This window comes from Camellia sinensis, unplaced genomic scaffold (assembly GCF_055761805.1).
Source record: "Camellia sinensis isolate YWXY unplaced genomic scaffold, ASM5576180v1 Unanchor1, whole genome shotgun sequence".
NCBI classification, from domain to species: domain Eukaryota; kingdom Viridiplantae; phylum Streptophyta; class Magnoliopsida; order Ericales; family Theaceae; genus Camellia; species Camellia sinensis.
The window spans coordinates 22,365,696-22,382,172 of record NW_028128987.1 but is presented as its reverse complement, the minus strand read 5'-3'; the positions used below and the strand labels follow the sequence as shown (position 1 = coordinate 22,382,172).

Here is a 16,477-nt window from a genome sequence, read left to right as displayed (position 1 = left end):
TGCTACTCTTTTTAAGTACGTGATGATATCTTCACATATCGATATTGGACCTTACTGTTGATACTAAAATAAGCTATTAATATATATATATATGGCTTTTTATTTGTATTGTCGATACTTACGTTTTATTTTAGATACAAATTTGAGTTCTTGAATTATAAAAAATTATTAGTATTGTCGGATGATATTTTATATATTTTTGTAAAGAATGCTTGGTTGACACTGTTTTTTTTTATCAGCAAAAGAGAACTTTATTGATGACGAAAAACATACAAATACATATGAGATGAACAACAATAAAGAGATGAGAGAGCAAAAGCACATCATAGCTAACAAACCCAATCCCAACTAGGTTGGCACCGAGAAGAAAGCTCAATCATCTGCGAGCTCAACCACAAGGGATGGAGAGAGTCCATGCCTAGAAAGAACACAAAAAAAACAGATAAGAAGCATCGCACATCACACATCGCACAACTGAACAGAGCAGCCAAGTAGCAACCCATCACACAACAGATTCAGACCATCCAGGCTTGCTAACTACACCCGCTCCCCTGTATCCAAAAAACTACCAACAGCTATAATACCCATCAGCTGCACAGCCAAAAGCTACCAACACAGACCTCAAATACAACCAACAGCCACTCAAACCTACAGCACCCCAAATCAGAGCCCAAGGCATTAGAAACATACACCAAGACAGCACCAGAGACATAGACAGCATATAGTTGGGACAGATCAGAGTCACAGTAACCAATGACAAACAAGCATCCACAAACCTACTTCAGATCAGTCCACTGACCCTACTTCAGAACCATACTTCACAGATACACAACTAAACCAAGCATGTGCAGCCCCAACATTGTAGAATTCCACAATATGAACAACTTAGGGGACCCTTGCCAAACAGCATACAGAAATAGCAGCATAGTTCCTACAGATCAGTAGACCATCTGAAGACAGATTCTGAACATCATTCATAACCAGACCAGCTGAAATTCACATACAATCCAACCGCAAAAACAAACCAGCACATAAATAAACGTAGCCTTCCATACAATCCAGAAGATCACAGAAGCAGACCTGGCAGACAGCCTATCCACAAACCAGCACCATTTCACATAACACCCACAGACCCACCCAAGCACCTTCTAATTTGCCTCAAATTATAGATGAAGTCCTGCACTGAAAAGCAGAAATCTGGAAAGTAAGGTTTTACCCAAAAAGCAATCCGATGCTTGATTAACTCACAAAGATCTTCCAGATTTGGGGTGGTTGCTCTAAACACACACTCATTTCTGCACTTCCATGTGGACCACATTACAACCATTGGAATTACTCCCCAAATCTTCCTTTCCCACCTGCCCACCACCAGAGAAGGCTCTCCACCATGCCAAGTATAACTGCTTGGAGATCCCACCATCTCAGCATTTCTGCCCAGATCTTCCATACAAAAGGGCACCAAATTAGTACATGGTTCACTGATTCACTCCCACTGCCATAGAACACACGTTGTAGAGGCACCCTGATCAAGCACACCCAGACGATGTAAATACTCGGTCTTCACTCTCCTCTTCCATATAAACCAACAAAAAACCTGCGCCTTGGGAGGGATGACCTTTAGCCATATCAGTTTTGTTATGCTCAAGGTATCACCTGCAGAAGCCACAGAAGACTTATACAGATCTGCTACAGTTAGAACTCCAGAAGAAGAAGCTAACCAGACAGACTGGTCAGGACAATCAGGACACAGGTGAATGTGAATGTGAATGTGAATGTGGATATGTGTCGATGTGGATGTGAATGTATTTTATTTTAGAAAATATTAATAATTTGTAAATGGAATGAATTAATATAATATATATTTATTTTATGAAAATAATTTTGTTTGTGATAGTAATTTTTTTTGCGATAGTGATGATCATTTCTAAAATGAATTAATAAATGTAATCATCATTTCCTTGCATTTTATTAGTGACAAGCTAACTTGTTGCATTATCTTTAGCGACAGTTTAAACTGTCGCGATTATATTATTGATTTAATTCTTTCTTTTTTTTGCGACGCTTAAGACCGTTGCTAATAATACTTTTCGCGATGTCAACTATTGCCTCTAAGAAAGCTTTTGGTGATGGTATCCGAAATCATCGCTAAAAGTGATGTTTTCTCCTCTTTTTGTGTCAGATTAAACTATCACAAAAACAATTGATTTACCGTATCTACAAGAAAGCGACGGTTTGTAACCGTCGCAAATACTTTTGCCACGTCCCCTTCCACCAACCCCATTTTCTGTTGCTATACTGTCGCAAAAAGTCTTTTGTGACAACACGTGGACCTTTTACGATGTTTGAGACCGTTGCGAAAGGTCCGATTTTCAGTAGTGAAAAGACTACTGCATGCTTGCTCTTACATTGAGTAATCTTAATGGTATTTCTTGAGTCCTTGGTGCATTCTTCATTTCCAATCATTTGACCAACCATTTAAATTCCTATCGTTTCATGAGTTGGAACATAGAGTTGACCATTAAACTGCTGAAGTATGACAAAGACAAATGATTGAAAGTAACAAACTCCCACCTTTACTGGTGATGAGATTATTTTTTATTCTTGATTCCATAGATCAAAGAAAAGGGAAAACAAAAAAATAAAAAACAAAAACAAAAACAAAACAAAACAAAACGAAACAAAACAAAAATGCTAGAAAAAAAGAAAAAAGAAAAAAAAGCACTTGAAAATTCCAAACAATTAATAATTCTCATGTAAGCTGTGCTCCCATGATGTCAAAAGACCCAATTAATTAACCCTCCTACAATTAGACCTTATCTCTCCATTATTTCCTGTCAGTGGACTTATATTTCCCATATTGATCATGGATTGAGCAAAGCTAGTGAAGAAGTCGCTCTGGCTGTTTCCAAAGCGGTTAACAATGGCAACGGTATCAGCGCCACTAGTGGAGAACAACTCTTGATCAGACTGGAGAAGCCCCCGCTTGTTCTGGAGGTTTGTGAAGTAGTTGTTGTCAAAGCCATTAGGAGTAGTGGGATCAAGGTTGACTATGGTCGTACTAGTATTGCTGCCTGCAGGAGTGTTGGGATCTGGGCATGTCTGCTGAAGTGTTTGCGCGTAGGTTGGGTCCATGGTTGGGTCTACATTTCCGCTGTTGTTAAAGTTGTAAAGGCGTGGGGTCACAGTCAAGCATCCAGCCCGTCCGAATGTATGAGCACCTGCAAATGAAACGAAACCAATCGTTGTTAGTTTTATATATAACGTGGTGTAAAAGAAAGTGCTATTCCTCTTCATACCAAGACAAGTAGTAATTGTAATCAAAGAAAAGAAATGTTAAATTAAATGTCTAACATTTACCAGATAAAACAACTAGATCGGTAGAGTCAAGTCCAACAGCACTAAACTTGTCTTTAAGGACATTAAGGCTTTCATTAAAAAGTGGGAGGCCAGTAGTGCCAGCTCGATTTGCTGTCCTGCTATCTCTTCTTCCTAGTTGAACTTCCCATGATGGACCTTTCGACTACAATAAATTATTTGCATTAATTTATATATTGCTATGACTAATTGACAATATATATATATATATATATAAGGCTTTATTAATCCAAGTAATTGAAGCTATTGAGCCATATAGTATTTAGGGAGAAAGATGATACATATAGTCTAATATGTTAGGTATTGGCTGATATTTGAAACCCAACTAACAATTACATTGGTTCTGCAAACAAAGCCTTTTGTAAATTTTACTTGACAATATTAATGTATACCGAAATTGATTTACTTACCAAATTAACTGAAATTTCAGCTGCAATGGCCAAAATATCAGCACAAGAGACAACACCTGGGCAAACATTCTCCAATGCAGTCTTGATGTCATCAACAACAGTAAATCCATTGAGTGCCCTATTAATATTTGCATCTTTCTCACTCTCTATTCCATCTGCATTGTCTAGCAAAAGGGACCCATCGCAGCCCTACATGCATGCACGCAAAGGCAGTTAGTTAGTTATACATGAATTGGCATATATAAGTTACATAAATTTGAGCTTCTTATGACCATAAAAAATGATGTTTGCAACACACAAAGACAAATACATAGTACAGGAAGAGAGGGTATTATTACATTGACAAAACAATCGTGGAAGTGAAGTCGAGTGAGAAAGGCAGCATTTCGGATATTAGCTTGCTGAGCCTGTTCCAGGACACCGCGTACTATGCTCGATACATTTGGGCATGTGTTATCATAAAACGTGGGAATCAATTGAGCATTTGATCCTCCAAACACAACAGCAGCAACCAAGAAGAGTACCGCAGCTATAAATTGAAATGAAGCCATGAGATGAGAGAATTTCAGGGTTTTCTTTTCACTTTTTTTTGGGTTGTTTCTTATGTGGGATGGATATGTTTAATTGAGAGACTCCTTTTATAGATATCTCATGCAATAAGTGACAGTTCAGCTCCAGCCACCAAGCTAGATATGGAAAATTCTTCTCTTCTACTTTTCTTTCCAGTTGAAAAGTCGCATGGCTTACTCTCTCTTTTCATTTATTTGTTGGAATGAGTGAGAGATCATTCAGAAGTAAGTTCCCCTATTATGATTTTATTTATTTATTTATTTATATTATAAAACTGATTTTATATGAATATACCAGAAATGGATGCGTAGTCAAATAAGGAGGCTCCGTCAATCTTTCACTAACAAGTCCTATAATAGCTTCTTCTAGGTGCTTTATGTGATCTAGCACATCATGGTTGTGTGGTACAGCTTTGCAAATTGGTTATAATTTATTTTGATTTAAGAATTTTGTGTTAAATTATTTAACCTAATTTTTATTAATATCTTATCAAGTAAAAATAATTTAAATAAATTAAAAAAATTAATTATTTAAAATTTTAAAAATAAATATTTTTAATTTTTACTTTATAATTATTAATTTTTGACTTAAGAAAAACTCCACCAAGCATATCTACATCCTGTGAGTAGCTTTATGGCCCACTTTAGTGACAATTTAGGAAATTAGTTAGAGGCTTCCCAATCAGATTATGAGAAATGCGAATTGGAATTGGGTGGCTGCTGTGTGGGATGTACAGTAGTCACTGTTGTACAGTTATTTGGGTTCTTTTCGGGGTTCATTTTGATAATCTGAACCGTTCATATTTTAGAATACATTAAGTAGAACATACCTGTAAAAAATCAAATTAATCGGATATCATTTACCCATTCATCCACTCATATTTGTATCTACAAAAATAAATAACAATTGTAATTTAAAGTATTAAAATGAATACAAATGTGTGTGGATGAATGGGTAAACGATATCCGATTAACTTGATTTTTTACAGGTATGTTCTACTTGATGTATTCTAAAATGTGAACGGTTCGGATTATCAAAATGGGCCCCGAAAAGGGCCCAAATGGCTGTACAGCAGTGGCTGCTGTGCACCCCGCACAGCAGCCACACCAAGTCCTGAGAAATGGGGTCCAGAGGCGTGGGATTCGTGAGTTGTTTCGTAATCAAATGCCTCAATATGTTTTAATGATTTTGACCATGGGTTGCTAGAAGTTTGATGTTACAATTACGATACAACAGGTTTCAGAGGGAATGGGTCGGATTGGTCCACGCTTCTTCAACCGATATATGAATGGCCAAGCCCACCTGAGAACCTGCACAGGAGTTTAATGGGGAACGGGGAGTCCCCTAGCGAACCCTCCGATGAGCAAGTTAGAGAGAGAGAAGTGGAATGTAGAGATATGAATTGGAGATAGAAAACTTAACTTTTTTCTTGTCTTCAATGTCTGCTTATATCCTTTGGTAATCATTTTGCCGTCCCTTCCGACCAGCCACCTTGGCCGAAAGTCTATGCTGTAGCTTACCTTGTTCAGGGTGAGGGAGTGCTGTTCCGACGGAGAGGTGTTGTCGTAATAAATGCTGTGATGAACTGCATTAATGGCGATATGCAGTGGCAATAACTTTGCTGATCTTTGTCTGCTGATGTGGGTTGTCCTTTACCTGCCACATGTCTGAATATCATTGGTTCTTCATGCCACGTTGGCTTCTAGCTGTTCAGGATCTCATCAGTTGGGTTATATGTTGGGCTCTAAGTGATGGGTTTGGGTTGTTCATAGTGAGCTATAACCTTTGTGGGCCTAACCATGTCAGTAGTCCCCCATTTCCAAGTGCAGTTTTAGCCCAACGAAGGGAATACTAATAGAGAAGATGAGAAGAACCGACCGCGAAGGGTGGCCGAATGGAAGGACCGACCATGAGGAGGACCGATCGCGAAGGTGGCCGAGTGGGAGGGCCGACCATGAGGAGGACCGACCGCGAAGGGTGGCCGAGTGGATGGGCCGACCATGAGGAGGACTGACCGCAAAGGGTGGCCGAGTGGATGGGCCGACCATAAGGAGGACCGACCGCGAAGGGTGGCCAAGTGGGAGGGCCGACCATGAGGAGGACCGACCGTGAAGGTTGAGGTGGGGGGGTGCGGTGCTCAAGAGGCAGTGTGTCACGTGATGACTGAAGTGGAAAAGACAAGGTAAGGAGAGGTGGCAGTGAATCGTGATCATACATGTGGCAGTATCTCGTGGGGAGGGAGATTAGGCGTTGGGCCAGAAATGAAACGATAGGTCATGATGGGTGTTGAAAAGACAGTTTTGGCGGATGTTTTGAAAAGTTTTCAAACTGGCAAAAATTAATTGTGACCCTTGGAATACGGGCAAGCCTTGGGCTTTTGGTATTATTTGATTTACCTACTTCTTTGTAAAAAATCAAAACATTCCAAGTGTTAACTCCTTTGTTGCTGACGATACACCTCTGCAACATTTCTTGAATTTTCTTACACCCGCTTCCGAAGCTATTCGTAGGCACACCACAGAGATGACTCAAGAAGAAGTTGGAACTGCCAAGGTTGATCCGTTTGGGGATGACGACGCAGTGGGAGTACCGGATGGAGAGACAAGTGGTGAGGGTAGGGGAGCCAGTGGTACAATCCCATTCTTCTACCATGATAGTGGCTCTGAAGCCAATGAGCCAGGCGGAACCAAATCACTGGCATACGAAGGCTGACAAATCAACGGTTACTGCGGCGGACTTCGAGGTTATGCGCAAAAAATATCAGGTTCCCACTGAAATAGAGTTACTGTTGCTGTCGTCAATAGAGAGGCCATCTCACGCCCGGCCGGGGGAGTTTGCCCTGTATGAGGAAGCATTGAAAGGAGGACTGAGGCTGCCGCTTTTGCAAGTGGTGGTTGATGTCCTACACCAGTTGGAGGTAGCGCCGGGGCAACTAATGCCCAACGCGTGGAAGATTGTGTTATCCCATGCAAGTGCGTGGCCGAAGGCGACTGAAGGGGCGGCTATGACAGTGGACAAATTTTTTGCGTGTTATAAGGCCTCAGGGCAGCAAGAGACTTGGGTGACATTGCAGGCAGCGGCACGGAGGGGTCTGGTGACAGGGCTGCCATCATCCATTAAGGGTTGGAGGCCGCGGTGGTTTTACATGTCCGCGAATGGAGGGGTTGAGGTGCGTACAGTGTGGAGAGTGCCCACCAAATTTGTGGAGCCAAAACTGGGGGCGGCAGCAGAGGAGAGGATAAAAAAGGTGAAGGCATGGAGGGAGAAAGCGGGAGTTAGGTAGGACGAACTCGTTCAACCTTCAGCCTTGCTTGCAGCGGGATTGGGTCCTCAGCCGAGCGTTGGAGATTTGGGATAGGCTGAACTAGAGGCGAGGAGGAAAGCGCAAGAGGCTGAGGATATAGCCATCCTCGCCAAAGCCAGTAAGTTCAAAGAGTCCCAGGCAGATCGACCGCCAAAATCGATTGCGAGGGAGAGGATCTGACCTCGCCTCAAACCCCTGGGGGAAAAAGACTTAGGTGGATTTGAGCCACGACCGCCCCCAGTTGATCCTTTGAAGGAGAGGGCCTACAAGGAGATGGAGGTGGAGGGTGTGGTAAAGAAGAAGAGGAGAGTGAGGAGGAGTGAAGAAGAGCCTGCCTTGAAGAGAAGGAAGGAGATGATGGCAAAGGAGACCCCCACGGCCAAGGAGGCAGGGGAGGAGGGGGTGGGGAAGATCCTAGGAAGGGTGGTGGCCCCAGAAGTGGTGGAGGTCGCCGCAAAGGTCGTGGAAGTCGTCCTAGTAGTGGCGGAGATCGCCCAAGAAATTCAAGTAGAAGGTGGGGCAACTGGCCCTGAGCCAAGGGGAGAGGAACAGCCCCAAGGGGGTCCTGCGCCCCAAGGAGGAGGGGGGGTCAGGCTAACGACTGCGATTTACCACACCCACGCGGTGTCTGGGCGACTGGAGGGAGAAGAATGCCCAGCCAGGGTAGCTACAGATCGCCTTGTTGGGATCGTGGACGAGGCAGCTGTGCGCTCGGTAGCCAGGTTCAACGAGGCTGAGCTGCTAAAGGGGGTTGTGCTCTGCCCAAATGGAGGTAACCACCTTAGCTGGGGCTCTGCTGAGAAAGGCGGCGGCTGCAAAGGTCAAGTCGGATGAGGCTAAGGCTTAACTTGCAAACTTAAAAAGAGAGAGTGCAGGGTGGAAGAAGGCTGCGCGAAGCGCGTGCTCCAGGGGTTGACAAGAAGCTGAAAAAGCTAAAAAGATGCAAGTGTTGGCCATTGTTCACCGCAATGTTGTCGACCGAGCCCAAGTTGAGCTGATCGCGGTTAAGTTGGAGACGAACGCCGCCAGGTTGTATCGCTCGAGTTCCAGCTGGCTGGCGAGCAGAAGAAGCTGTGGGATGCTCAAAGGGCCTGCACGGTCGCCATTGAGCGGCATGAAGAGGCTATGACCAACAATGAAGAACTGCGTGCCTAGCAAATCAAAGAAAAGGATGAAGCAAACGTGAAGATTGCTGGGCTGCAGAAGGAGCTGGAAGACGAGCGTGCTAAGGCAATGGAGGAGAGGGCGAGCCTGCAGAAGGAGTTGGAGGAAGAGAGGGCCAAGGCAGCCTCTAAAAAGGCAAGCCTGCAGAAGGAGTTGGAGGAAGAGAGGACCAAGGCAGCCTCTGAAAGGGCAGCATACCCCGATCTGTATGTTGCAGCAATAGAACAATTCAAGGGGTTTGCTGAATTTCAGATGGCGATCGATGCCGCGGTCACCAGCAGCGTGGCGAGGGAGGTGTCTGCTGGGGCGGGCCCGTCTAGAACGACCGTTGGGGGCAGGACCAAGGTAGAAGTGATCGAAAGCTTCCAGCAGTCAGACTTCTATAAACATGAAATGGCTGAGTTCTGGGACAGTGGCTGGAAGATGTTCAAGCGTAAAGCTGAAGAACTATTCCCAGGCTTAAACCTCAGTAGTGTAAAAATTGACAAAGACGATGTGGCCCAGACCTGCTGGATGAGGGGATTAAAGAAGAAGACCTCGTTTCCAGTGAGGAGGAATAATTTTTGTTATTATTTTTTTATTTTTTATTTTTTTGAAATGCTGTAGTGAACTTATGTACAAGTTTGTGAATAAATAAAATTTCAATTATGTTTTCATTCGATTGTTGTTGCTTGCGTATCTGAAATGAATGAGAATGGTAGTTTGTGTGTAAAGCTAGGCTTGATTTGTAAAGAAAGAGGCTGACTTGCAAATGTTGATAAATAAGAAAATAAAAGAGTGTTGGTAAGAATGTCAAAGATGTGAAGTTTCAAATTATGCCCAAAAATGGAGTTGTAGATCAAGTTGCAAGAGTGTTGGTAAATAAAAGATTAGTTTGGAATTTGACCAAGTAAGGTGTAAAAACATAGACCTGGAATTTTGACTAAGTGTTTCTACGAATGCTACAAGCATGAGGTTTGCTTGAATGGCCTTGACCGAGCTCTGTATGTGTGCCCAGTTGGGGTTAAGCTATGATTCACTAACTCTGCAAATAATTCAGTGGCTTGAAACTCCGTTTTGCGCTGACCGAGGAGTTTACGCTAAGCCTGGCTGAGGCTTGTCATGCTCAGGCTGGCCGAGGCTTTTGGTGCTCAGTCTGGTTGAGGGATTTAGTGCTCAGTTTGGCTGGGGCTTTTGGTGCTCAGTCTGGCTGAGGCTTTTAACGACTTGGTCTAGTCGAGGCTTTTGGTGCTCAGTCTGGCTGAGGCTTTTTGTGCTCAGTCTGACTGAGGTTTTTAACGTCTCGGTCTGGCCGAGGCTTTTGGTGCTCAGTCTGGCTGAGGCTTTTTGTCGCTCGGTCTGGAGGAGGCGTTTGGTGCTCAGTTTGGCTGAGGCTTTACATGCTCGGTCTGGCCGAGGCTTTTATGCTCAATCTTGCTGAGGCTTTGCATGCTCGGTCTGGCCGAGGCTCGTCATGCTCAGTCTGGCTGAGGCGTTGCATGCTCGGTCTAGCCGAGGCTTTGATGCTCAGTCTGGCTGAGGTTTTGCATGCTCGGTCTGGCTGAGGCTTTGATGCTCAGTCTGGCTGAGGCTGCAATCAAAGTGTTATTTGAAAGATCATGCAGATATTTGAGATATAAGCTTGTTGTCAGTAAAGTGTAGCCCATTGGATCATAAATTTACACCATATGTGGAGAAAATGAGAACATTCAGGTGTGCAGATTGTCAGAAAGAACATACATCAATTGGACAATACAAAAATACTAGTTTTATTGAAAATAGCGCTTCAAATGCTCAGCATTCCAAGGATAGGAGAGGTCTCGACCTTCCATGTCCTGAAGTCGGTAAGTGCCTGGGCGAGGTCTGGCTTTCACAACGTAAGGTCCTTCCTATTTGGCTGCCAGCTTGCCCTCAGCCGGATTCTTGGTGGCGAGGGTTGCTTCGCGTAAGACAAGGTCCCCTACGGCGAACTCCTTTGGTCGGACTCTGCAGTTATAGTGTGTTCTCATTTTCTGTTGGTAGGAGGCCAGTCTGACAACAGTGGTTTCTCTGAGTTCTTCAATTAGGTTAAGGTCAGCCCGACAGAGCTCTTCAGCCAGTTCTGGGCTCGGGTGTAAAACCCTTGGGACCAACTTCCACTGGGATGACCGCCTGAGCACCGTATGTTAAGCTAAAGGGGGTCTCCCTAGTGGGAGTCGAGCGGTAGTACGGTAAGCCTAGAGTACATTCGGTAATTCCTTAGCCCAAAGTCCTTTAGCAGCCTCTAGCTTAGTTTTGATGATCTTCAAAAGAGAACGGTTGGTAACCTCGACTTGGCCATTGGCTTGGGGATGACCTGGGGAGGAGAAACAGGGTTGGATCTGGAGGTCTGCACAGAACTTCCTGTACTTGGCGTTGTCGAATTGTTTGCCGTTGTCGGAGACGATGGCTTGAGGGATGCCAAACCTACATACGATCGACTGCAAGATGAATTTGGTTGTGTTCCGTTCGGTGATGGTGGCAAGGGGTTCTGCCTCTACCCACTTGGTGAAGTAATCAATGGCAATAATCGTGAACTTGGTCTGGCCTCGGCCGGTAGGAAGTGGTCCAATTAAGTCGATCCCCCATTTGGTGAACAGATAGGGACTGCAAAGTGTGATCAACTTTGTAGGAGGAGCATAGGAGATGTTGGCAAAGCGTTGACACTTATCACATTTGAGTACGAAGTCAATCGCATCTTGGTTGAGAGTAGGCCAGAAATAACCAGTGCGAAGTATTTTGTGGGCTAGTGACCTACCGCCTGAATGATTACCGCAGATACCTTTATGGATTTCTTGCATCACATAGCTTGCTTCAGCCGGATTGAGGCATCGCATGTACGGGCGTGAAAAATCACGTTTGTACAAGACACCACTAACGAGGATGTAATTGGACGACCGGGCCTTAACTTTTGCGGCCTGCTGTTGGTCATCTGAAAGTTTCTCCGCTGTCAAAAATAGGAACATGTTCGACGCCCAAGGGATGGGCTCATTCTGGAGGAACTGCACTTCTTGCTGGTCACGAGAAATGGCAAGGTGGGCTAGGTACTCGAGATGGACACCACAGCTGAGGTCAGACTGGCCTGCAGAAGGCAACTGAGCCATCTCGTCTGCCTTAGAGTTTTCTGCCCGAGGGATGTGCTGGATGTGGAAAGTATTGAAGAGGCAAACAAGGGGAAATGCAATATCCCGGTAAGCCCGCATTGTGTCCTCTTTTGCATCGAATTCCCCTGTAATTTGTCCGACAATGAGTTGGGAGTCGCTGAACACCCGGATGTGGCTGACACCAATGTCCCTGGCTAGGCGGAGACCTACTATCAATGCCTCATATTCGGCCTCATTGTTACTGGCATTGAACAAGAAACGAAGAGCACATTTGAAATAACCACCCTCAGGGGCGGTGAGGATGAGACCAGCCCCGCTGCCTTCTCTGCGGGATGATCCGTCGACGTTGAGAGTCCAAGAATGAGGGTCTTCTGGCTCGGTAGGGGTTGGTGGGGGTGGGGTAGGGGTGGAGGGGCCATGGTTGGGGTAGGATTAGTGAACTTTAGGATGAAATCGGCGACAACCTGCCCCTTAATTACTGTTCGAGGTCGGTAGGAGATGTCAAACTGGCTGAGTTCCACCGACCATTGCATGAGTCTGCCAGAGAACTCTGGTTGCTGCATTACCTTCTTCAAAGGTTGGTCGGTGAGGACCACTATGGAATGGGCTTGGAAGTAAGGACGGAGTCGTCTGGAGGCGGTGACCAAGGCCAAGGACAATTTTTCTAATAGTGGGTAATTTAGCTTGGCGCCCCTGAGGGCCCGATTGATGTAGTAGACCGGCCGTTGAATAGAGTCGTCTTCCTTGATAAGAGCTGCACTGACTGTGATGCTTGAAACGGTTAAGTAAAGGAAGAGGGGTTCGCCAGTGATTGCCTGAGAAAGAAGGGGGGGTTGGCCATGCACTACTTCAACTGCTGAAAGGCCTCTTCGGACTCGATTGTCCGTTCAAAAGTTTGCCGAAGAACTTTGAAGAAGGGGAGGCACTTATCCATTGCGTGGAAAATAAAGCAGTTGAGGGCGGCAACTTAGCCAGTGAGCCTCTAACCTTCCTTAACCGTTCTGGGTGACTGCAGTTCAATCAAGGCCTTGATCTTTTCTGGGTTAGCTTCAATGCCCCGCTGACTGACCATGAAACCCAAAAACTTCCCAGATCCTATGCCGAAGGCGCACTTCTCCAAGTTGAGCTTCATTTGGTACTTTTGTAGGGTGGCGAAGGTCTCTCGCAGGTCGGTCAGATGGTCAGCGAAGAGTTTGCTCTTGACTAGAATGTCATCGACATATAATTCCATGTTTTGACCAATCTGATGATGGAAAACGGCGTTGACCAACCGTTGGTAGGTGGCCCCAGCATTTTTCAGTCCAAATGGCATCACTTGGTAATGGTAGGTGCCTCGGTCGGTAATGAAGGAGGTGTGTTCCCGATCAGATGGATGCATCAGAATTTGGTTATACCTAGAGAAGGCATCCATGAAGCTGAGCATTTGGTGACCGGCCGTGGCGTCGACTAGCAGATCTATGCGGGGAAGAAGATAATTGTCTTTGGGGCAAGCTCGGTTAAGGTCTGAGTAGTTGACACAGAGTCGTCATTTACTATTGTTCTTGCGGACCAGGACCACGTTTGACAACCATCTAGGGTAGTCCACGTTTTTGATGAATTGTGCCTCAAGGAGCTTGTCGACCTCTGCGGCAATGAGAGTATTGCGCGCCGGATGGAAAATGAGCTATTTTTGGCGGTAAGGTCGGAAATGGGGTTCAACGCTGAGGCAATGGGTTATGAATGAGGGGTCAATACCCGGCATGTCTGAGTGGGTCTAGGCGAATACATCGTTGTGCTCAATCAGGAGGGTAGTAAGGTCGGCCTTTGCTTGAGGGGACAGTTGTCTGCCGATTTTGGCGGTTTTTGCCAAGTTGGTGGGGTCGATGGGAACCTTAACGAGCTCCTCCACAGGCTCCCCTCTGACCAGCTCGTCCTCATCCCGGACGTCAAGTCCTTCAATGATCATGGCTTCCTTCAGCTTGACTTCTTTTAGTGAGGCAACATTGCATTCCTTGGTCACGGTCTGCTCTCCCCTTTCAGTCCCGACCCCCAGATCGGTGGGAAACTTAACGGCAAGGTGATAAGTTGATGTGATAGCTTGGAAGGCATTTAGGGCAGTGCGACCAAGGATAATGTTGTAGGCGGATGGGCAGTCGACAACAAGGAAGGTGAGCAACTTTGTAGTCTACCGTGGGTACTCGCCGATTGTGATGGGAAGATCGATGGAGCTGATGGAGGTGACTCGGTCGCCAGTGAAACCGACCAAAGAGGTTTGGAGAGGAGACAGACTTTCCTCCCCAATTTTGAGTTGGCGAAAGCAGTTGAGAAAGATGATGTCTAAAGAACTGCCGTTATCAATGAGAACGTCTGACCTTGTAGTTGGAGAGGAGGGAAGAAATGACGAGAGGGACATCATGAGGGTAGCGGATGCCTGTACAGTCGGCGTCCGTGAAGGTGATAGGCTCGGTCCATTGCTTGGGCTGTTTGGAGGGTCGATTGACCGTGACAACTGCTTTGTCTGAGCCCTACCTTATCTACATGAGTTCTGCCCTCTGAGTCGAGTGGGATGGTCCCCCACAAGCAAGGCCGCCTGAAATGACTCTAATTTCTCCAACAGGTGGGGGGGTTGCCTGGCGGCCGAGGTTGCTGTGGAGGGTGATCATGGCCTTGGTTAGGTTGGGCTGGCTGCCGGGGAGGGGGTGCGCCGGCGGTTGTTTCTGTGTTTCTGAGGGCCTCAGTTCTTTGCCTCTACTGAGGGCGGGTGTTCGTGAACTGGCTAAGACGTCCCTGGCGTATGAGGGTCTCGACTTGATCTTTGAGGTTAACGCACTTATCGGTGTTATGGCCATGGTCTTGGTGAAAGCGGTAATATTTGGACTGGTCTTTCTGATTGGAAGGGGTTCGTGAAGGTTGGGGCCATTTAAGGGGGTAGTCCCGCTGGATCTGATTGAGGACTTGTTCCATGGGGGAATTAAGGGGTGTGTACCGCTCGAACCAACCGGGCGGTCAGGCTGGTGTCAACCGGTCAGCTCGGGGGGGTCGATCGGTGTAGTGTGGTGCTTGGCTATTATACTGGGTGTTTCTAGGTTCTGAGCCTTTTCTCTTTTCTCTAGGGGTCGGGTTTTTGGTTATTGGATCTTACCGGGCGGCTAGGAAATCCTCAGTATTTATGTATTTTTGGGCTTTGGAGAGTAGGGCTGCCATGGAGGTCGGGGGGTTTTTAGAGAGGGAGAACAGGAAGTCGGACGACCGCAGACCGGCCATGAAAGTAGTGAGGATGACCTTGTCATCATTTTCCACTACTTGCAGGGCCTCGATGTTGAAGCGGGTAACAAAACTACGTAGCGACTCCCCCTCGGTCTGTCGAATGTTGAGGAGTTGGGTTTCCGGGCGTCGCTGGCGCTAAGCTCCAATAAAATGGCTGAGGAAGGAGTCACTGAGATGCTGGAAAGTGGAGACAGAGTTTGCTAGTAACTGGCTAAACCACAGCCGAGCTGACCCCTTCAGTGTCACGGGGAAAGCTCGACACATGAGCTCGTCAGGGAATGCATAGAGGATCATGAGGGTTCTGTAGGTCTCTAGATGGTCGACTGGGTCTGTCGTACCGTCGAAAGAGTCAATGGTGGGCATCTTGAACTTGGGCAGTAGATGTTTGTCGCAGATGGAGGCGACAAATGGTGAGTTTGCTGTGGTAGAGGGTTTATGCTGGATGTTCTGCATGACCCCTTGGAGTTGGAGCTTCTGGCTCGGAGTTCCGTGTCACGACCCCAAATCGCCCCTAGTAGGATGGTGTCATGATGGCCGGTAATCTGAGATTACCAAGGCCTCTTACGAGGATTCACACACACACAGAGTATAAATAAGGGGTTTACAATCAAGTGGTCCATAAGAGCTGTGCATAGATCAAATGGAATGACATACATAATATGATCTTACAATCGGTTGTTTAATAAACAAATTACATGTTACATCTTGATTAAAAGGCTTCTCAAGCCGACGTATGCAAAATGCAAGTATTACAAGTCGAGAAACATAATCTTCAAGATTGCCGACATGAATACAACCAAGCCAACATAACATGAATCCAAAACAAGCTTGTAAAACACATCTAGGCGTCGCCGCCGTCCTGCTCATCACCTACATATATATAGAGAGGGTGAGCTTGGATACTCAGTGAATGGTACAAGTAATAAAGGTTTGCATGAATAATAGCCGAAGTCCTTTCAAAACAATACATATCAAACTTTACATAACAAGGGATGAATCATGTTCATCTAACAAATCTTCAAAGCTTCAAGGGATGCTTACAAGCATCAACATAGTACAAATGATGGCATTCCGGACAAACAAACCCACACGGTAAACCGTCAGTGGCAAAACAAGGGCATAATTGACCCAGAATCGATTAAACGAACCCACCCGCACAAGGCCGACGGTGGCAAGAGAGATATCTCGAACAAGAGTGCTACAAAAGTTTAGAGTCCTCTAGCACAAAAGGACCTATGTTACAAAGGCTTAAAGTCCTCTAACGCGAAAAGGACTTGTACTGCGAAAGTTTAGAGTCCTCCAGCACA

The 16,477-nt window shown here is 45.7% G+C and overlaps 1 protein-coding gene across 1 annotated transcript; it reads right to left on the bottom strand.

Annotated features, from left to right (window-relative positions):
• Positions 1-2,550: 2,550 nt before the first annotated feature.
• On the bottom strand, positions 2,551-4,581 carry LOC145814015 (lignin-forming anionic peroxidase-like). The gene is made up of 4 exons (XM_082910482.1): positions 4,124-4,581; positions 3,786-3,974; positions 3,358-3,520; positions 2,551-3,218 (listed from the first exon to the last, which is right to left on the bottom strand). The coding sequence occupies exons 1-4, from the start codon at positions 4,334-4,336 to the stop codon at positions 2,788-2,790; spliced, it is 996 nt and encodes a 331-aa protein (XP_082766608.1). The 5' UTR covers positions 4,337-4,581; the 3' UTR covers positions 2,551-2,787.
• Between the last annotated feature and the right edge of the window lie 11,896 nt (positions 4,582-16,477).